General features: G+C 34.0%; 1 protein-coding gene across 1 annotated transcript; it reads right to left on the bottom strand.

Annotated features, from left to right (window-relative positions):
- Positions 1–969: 969 nt before the first annotated feature.
- LOC135730187 (LIM/homeobox protein Lhx8) lies at positions 970–4,064 on the bottom strand. The gene is made up of 8 exons (XM_073816279.1): positions 3,987–4,064; positions 3,693–3,833; positions 3,380–3,501; positions 3,089–3,309; positions 2,705–2,784; positions 2,482–2,577; positions 1,442–1,628; positions 970–1,327 (listed from the first exon to the last, which is right to left on the bottom strand). Exons 1-8 carry the CDS (start codon positions 4,062–4,064, stop codon positions 1,224–1,226), a joined length of 1,029 nt encoding a protein of 342 aa, XP_073672380.1. The 3' UTR covers positions 970–1,223.
- Between the last annotated feature and the right edge of the window lie 3,174 nt (positions 4,065–7,238).

The raw sequence follows: 7,238 nt of genomic DNA on the forward strand, positions 1-7,238 counted from the left end.
CAACAGGCATTGACCTAGTGCTAACATGACTTTAAATTACATGGTTTAAAAACCAACATCAAAACACATCATTCATCATGTCTAAGTTATAAAAACGACGATAGACACTAACATTTTACACTCATTTAAGCAAGTATGTAAGCTAAGCAGGCCATAGCAAAACCATAAACAGTATTGCAACATGCGTTAGCCGCATGCTAAGGTGATAAGATATTAAAAGTTTAAACACCGACATGAATGCACATCATTAATCCCCAGGTACATGATACACTGCAATACAGGAAATGTTTGATTCTGGATCTGTCTGGCACTTTAAGAAAATTAAGAATGTTTAAATTTTTCCTTGCATTAGTGTTAATATGACATGTGACATACAGTATTGGTAGTAAATTTAGTAAGACTAATTTTGCTTATATATAGATGAAATGAAGGTATTTATCTACATACAGTATTCATGTTTATATCATTTTTATATATTTTATTTTTGACTCTTTAAGATACTTTGATATTTTGAATATACATTTATTTTTAACCATGATTATTGTGTCATAGTGAATACATGTGCTGGATTGTTATTTAGCCGAACTTTATCTTGAGTTTTGAAAGTGTTTTTAACAAATCAGGGCTTATTTTTTTGTCAAACTATGGTGTAGCTTTCAATTCTCTTTCTAATTTACTGTATGTTAAACATATGTAGTTATTTTTGTGAACTTATAACATGCCATTTTGCAGTGCATAATAACATTTTGTGATGTAATCGGAGTGCATGCAAGGACAAACTTTTTAAAAATAAAGCTATTTAAAAAGACAACAGTTAATCATATTTATTTATACAACTTTGTATTACAAAAATAGAAAATAATAAATAAAAGAAAATAAACACTTTATAACCATTGCACATACTAATTATTAAATTACATTTATGTCCAGATAATAACTGGGCCTTATTAATAACATCAGCTAAATTAACTGTGTAAATTGTTATACATACATTAATTCATAAATTTTCCTATTGGCTGTATCAATATCTGTAAAAAATTGTGTGATACTTTATGATTCTGCTTGAAAGAAAAGAATAGAAAAAAGCAAATACATATTTAACTGCTGCTTTTTACATATTTAATGCATTACAAACAAAATGGTTAACACACCCATTTACAAATGTAAAATAAAAATTTTGGAAGAATATACAGTAATAAAAATGGAGGAGGGCTATTGAAGGTTTAGCTGCTGCTGATTGGTAGATGTGTTGATTGGTAGGGCTGATAGAGCAGAGATGATGACGTGTGAACTAAAAGAAACAAAGCCATTAATAAATGCAGATAAACTTTGATCAAATTTTGTGGTCAGTTTTAGAATTCCCTAAACCGTAGTCATCTATGATAATATAAAATGCATTGAGGAGTCAGATCAACTGAAAAGCTTGGGTGGATTTGCTTACCGTCAATGCAGGAGTGTACTGCTGTAAACAAGGAGGGTGTGCCTGTAGCCCTATATGTTGTGTAATTCAGTGGGTTCTGGAAGACCACATAGTCCGGCTGCAGAGGTGACAGACTACAGGCTGGAGTTGCTGAATGTTGTGGAGTGATATGCTTCTTGTGCCGGGCCCGACAATTCTGAAACCAGACCTAACAGGGCAGGTAAAATATTTAGGTTAGGGCCCTAAAGAAGACAGAAATGTAATCAAGGAAATATTTTCACAATAAAAGCAATAAAGTGCCATCTAAAAATGCTGAGTTGTTTTAACCCAGTTTGGTAAATGAAACCTAACCATGGGTTAAATGAACATGGGAAATGTCCATATCTGACCCAATCATGGGTTGAACAACCCAGCATTTTCTTACAGTGCAGGAATTTTTTTTTGTCTAACAGCAATTCATTTAAAGCCATATCCTTGTAACACTGTAACATTACATATTAAAGGTGCAGTGTGTAATTTTTAGAAGGATCTCTTGAAAGAAATGCAAAATAATATACAAAACTATATTATCAGGGGTGTATAAAGAACTTTTATAATAAACCGTTATGTTTTTATAACCTTAGAATGAGATGGTTTTTATCTACAAACACTGAGGGTCCCCTTACATGGAGGTCACCATTTTGTGCCACCATGTTTCTACAGAAGCCCTTAACAGACTAACTTTTTACTAAGTTGTCTCCGACGATGAAATGTTTGTCCGGTGGTGGCTATTGTAGCTTCTTTATTCATTTTAAAAGCGAGGGCTGGGCAGTGGGCTGAGCCGCTGGTTGCAATTTGCAACTTCACCATTAGGTGCTGCTAAAATGTACACACTGCACCTGTAAAGTTTTGGACAAGCATTTGAAACATTTTGATGACTCTTATGATAAAATCTTTATATAAAGTTACATTAATACTGCCACCATGTGTAGGTGCTACGGTTCTGTCTTATATTTCCCCATGCAGGCTTGTGTTTTATTTGGAAGTTCTCAGTTCTGTGACTTTTGCAGAAGGTGTCTAACCTGAATAACGCGCCGACTAAGCCCAGTTTGTTCGGCCAGCCTCTGAAGCGTCTGCGCGTCTGGGTTATTGTCCTGGGCAAACTGGGTCTGCATGATCTGCAAGTGACAGTCAAAACATAATTTACAATCTCGTTTAAAAGCCTCGGGAGTGGTGAATGGGTTAAAACCGATCACCTCAATGTTAAAGTGTAGAGGGGATTCATTGTGTGATGGTTTTCTTTACCTGCAGCTGATCTGATGTGAAGCTGGTGCGCGCTCTTTTAAATGGCTTTTGGTTTATTTCATCAGGACAGAGAGTTTTCCCTGAAACCGTAAAAAAGTTAGGCACATTTTCACACGGATCATTTCTAATGAAGTTATTCAGATAATTCCAGAAAATTTTGCATCATGCTCAGAGACGCACTAATAAAGGTGCGTATAAAGGTTATCGGCAGTGGTTCCTGTAAAGAATCATAGTTTTTAAAATATTTTTTATTACAAAAGTATCACTAAAAAATTACAGTAATAGATTAAATAAGCAGTAATAAACCAAACTATACAATGATGGATATCCTAGCCGTAGATTCTGTGCCAATTAAGCGCACTTGACGAATTCTATACTCCTCACCTTTCGCAACAGCTCCTTTGAGTTTGTCCAGTATGGTGTCGTAATGCACTCTACACAATACTTTTTGACCAACCACTGCAAACTCTTCGCCCGTGGCCAGCTGTCTTTTGCAAGTGAAGCATGAGAAACACGCCAAGTGATAAACGTTTCCTTTTGCCTTGCGCACCCAGTCCGTGGAGTAAACGTTGTCTCCACAACACGAGCAGCACGTCCGATATCGCCTATCAATTATGTAATCGTGTTAGTATTTGGTTAAACGCAAATTGTTGCATCTTCATGTTTTAGAAGTACCTGAAATAATCCAGTTTGCAGAAGACTTCTTTATCTCTGATGTAACAGCTCGCGTGCGCGCCCAGTGTGGTTTGGCACACACTGCATGAAAGGCATTGCGCGTGCCAGAACAGATCATTTACCTGCATTAAAGAAACACAACATACATGTTAATGACTTCATATTTGTACAGTAGTTTCCAGGGCTTCATCGGACATACTATCAATGGCATATTTACTGGTTTAAATTTGCCAATGAAATGATAAAGTGTAAAAATAAATATACATGTCACAATTTTATATATACTATTTTCAAATAAAAATATTATTTTCACCTTGAGGAGAAACCTGTCCGATATGTCCTCTCTGCACCTTGCGCAAACTGCTTTGCCTTGGAGAGCATCAGATGTCATTGCTTGAGGTAAAGCAGATGAAGAATCCCGATCAGATCGCTCATTCATAACTTGTGATGAATTCTGTTGAAACATATATATTACAGTATATAATATGGTCAAACATTTAACAGACAATTAAACACATTAAATATTTTATAAACAGTGCAGTTTTGAAATGCACGCTCTCTTTTAACTTCTTTGAACATTATTTTAAGTCAGTATACCAATATTTACCTTACAAATTTTCAGTGCAACTTTTCTTCCCATACCGGTAAAATCCTTACAGTGACCCTCATCCTGTGATCTAGGCATGGTTGTGGCGAACTGTAGTGATTTCTAAACTCACACAGCCTTTAAATATGCGCGCTCCATCTCATAAACATCGTTCACTCTTTTCTTTACCATGACAACCTACATAATTGCCAAAACTACATTACTACCTTTACAAGACAGAAGAATTTCGGTCATTATCAAAACACGTCCGTAGGCCTAATGGTTATCTGTGCAGTATATTATGTACTTGAAATCCGCATTAGGATTTGGGAAACGGTTTACACAATGATGTCTCACCGCAAACGTATCAATTTCGTCTGCCAGTCAACACCAGTGAAGAGTCAGAGGAAGAAGAGAATTGATTTATTTAATGGCAGCAATTAAAAGCCCACGTTTAACACAAACGCCTAACAGGAGCGAGCCAGAGGTGAAGAGGTCTCATTAAACTCTTGACACTTAATCGCCGCCATTTCGTGACGGGTCCTTTTCTTCTTTTGGTAATTTGGGGGAAATGTTGAAAACACCGATTCGTGCGAACTATACACTAAAACTATCACTTTAAGCGAAAAATCAATAGATGATTATCATTATTTATTTATTCGCTGTAGTTATTGTAATGTTAAAGAATAAGTTAATTGCTGGGAATTTAAATGAGCTGTCTATTTTCATTTAAATGCAGTCTTTTTATATACGACAGCTGACAGTTATCCTCAGAATATAGCCAAACCAATTAAATGTAGCTTATTTAAAAACAAAACAAAATACTGTTTAAATAATGTTTAAATTAATTTAGTCCTAACTGCAATAACATTTATTTTTGTTGTTGTTCCTTGGTTAAATGAAAAAAATAAATACAAAGGTTTAATATATATAATAATCAGAATGAGCTTTATTTACAAAGTGTGCACAGAAACACAGAAAGAATTTCTTGTGCTTGCAGGAGTTCCAAGTGCAAACGTAAAGTATAACCTATTAACACAAGAAATAGAAACTAATATTTAATATTGAAAATAATATAATACGAATATGGATAAGTGGGAGAGTGCAGATAGTATTTATTATAAAAATCTAAATATGTATTTACATAATTATGCGTAAAACTCTAGGATATTGTGTTGATATACTCTAACTTTAGAGTAAATATGTTTTAGCATATTTATATAAAATATATAGGTTATAAAAAGCTGAGAATGAGGAAAATACATCATGTGTCTTCAAGTCATGCATCGGAATAAATTAAGAGACCATTTCAATTGTGCCTTTCAGTTTTTCTAGATTTACTATTTATAGGTATGTGTTCAAGGAAAATAAAAAAATTTTCTTCATTCGAAAATATTCCTGCCAAATTCTTAAGAAAAAAATACGTTTTTATTTGCATTTTGTTCTACTGAAAATTGAAATGGGGAAAACATGGTCAAAATAACAAAAAAGATGCAGCGTTTTCGATCTTCTGCACAGAAAACAAGATCAAATTCAATTCTTAAAAATGTTAGGAAAAAAAATTAAAACCCTGAATTTTAGTCACATCTTTCATTTGTCTTGTGATGCTCTCAGTCATTTACATTTGCTGTTGGGTGACTTACTGTCACTTCCGAGGTTTGCTTTTGTTGAAATTCAACAGACCCTTCTAATGTCAAAAATTTAAAATAAGCACAAATAAATGTAGTCGTTCACAAGAAAATAATTGGAGTCTTTCATTGTTACTTGTGTAATCATTTGTTCTAATGTACACTGTAAAAAAAATCCATGATACAAAAATACAGTTTGTTTGTGTAATTTACAGCACTTTATTTGTACTTTTAACAATTTTGTTTCAGCATAGTTTTTCAAGAGGCTTGAGAGTTTTCAATAATTTTTTTTAAATAAATTAAAATAAGCAGCGTTTATACAAGACAGCTTCTTCTTGTTGCAGTGCAGGGTCAAGTCCTTATGAGACTGTCCTGTAAGCAGAATGAGGGTTTCCAGCATGTTCCAGAGTTGTGTTGTGATTGCTGTTGGACTGTATGCAGGAGAGCACAGTATAGCTCTGTCTGTCCAATCAGAGTGCTGTGAGTAAATGCCCTAATCAGACAGCGATTACCTTCTCCTGAATTACAGCATAAAAACCCAATCCAACACTGATTACCGACTGCAGACCCCCACACACACACCACGAGAATCCCACCCATACCATCTCCCACATCATTGCTGTACCCAACTGACCCTCCAGCTGCCACCCTGTTGATCACCAAGGCAAGCTTTACAGAACGTCCCATGAAATGAAATGGAAGATGTCTGTGAAGTCGACATGAAATTTTAGTAAAATATGTTAAACAGTATAAAGTTAAAGATTAATTTTTTGTCATGTGTTTAAAGTAGTTTAATATATAACATTAATTTCTCTTTTTTTTCCTGACCTCTATTCTTGTGGCACTACTGATACGAATAATATGTGACAGTGCATGGACCCCAAAACAGTAAAGTAGCCCTTATGAAGATATTTTGTAAATTTCATACCGTAAATGAATCAAAACTTCGTTTTATTAGTAATATGTGTTGCTAAGGACTTAAGACAACTTTAAAGGCAATTTTCTCAATATCTTGATTTTTTGCACCCTCTAGATTTTCAAGCAACTGTTTCTTGGGCAAAAATATTGTAACAAACCATACATTAGTGGAATTATAATGGAATATTTATTTAGATTTCAGATGATATATGTTTTTTTTCAGTGTTTGATGAATGATTATTTTTTGTTTGTTTGTTTATGAACAGTAGACATTTAAAGTGTAGATACAAGAGTAACTCTACTTTATAAAAGTTCAAATAAACTTTAAACACCTATAAATTATAAAATGTTTCCATGTTTGTATCCTGTAGGATAAACACAATTCGTGCACTATTAACAATAACATTTTTTGTTTTAAAATACATATTTAATTGAGTTTGATAGATTGCATTTGTAACAAAATATTCATGTTCCTGCCCTCCTCAGAGAGGTATCATGGATTGTAATTGCAACAATGTAAAATTTTTACACAAATGAAGTGGTTATAGATATTATTTAACATGTACAATGTTTAAGAAAAGGGGAAATCTATTTGGAATACTTCCTGTGGGTAAAGGTCATTGCAGGTGCTGGTTGATGAAGTTTTCCAGGTTTCACCATTTATTTTCTAGGATTTTTTGATTGGGCCTTTTTGTCTCCTGTACTTTTCCTTCCTGGACTGAAGATT

Source organism: Paramisgurnus dabryanus, chromosome 11 (genome assembly GCF_030506205.2).
Source record: "Paramisgurnus dabryanus chromosome 11, PD_genome_1.1, whole genome shotgun sequence".
NCBI lineage: Eukaryota > Metazoa > Chordata > Actinopteri > Cypriniformes > Cobitidae > Paramisgurnus > Paramisgurnus dabryanus.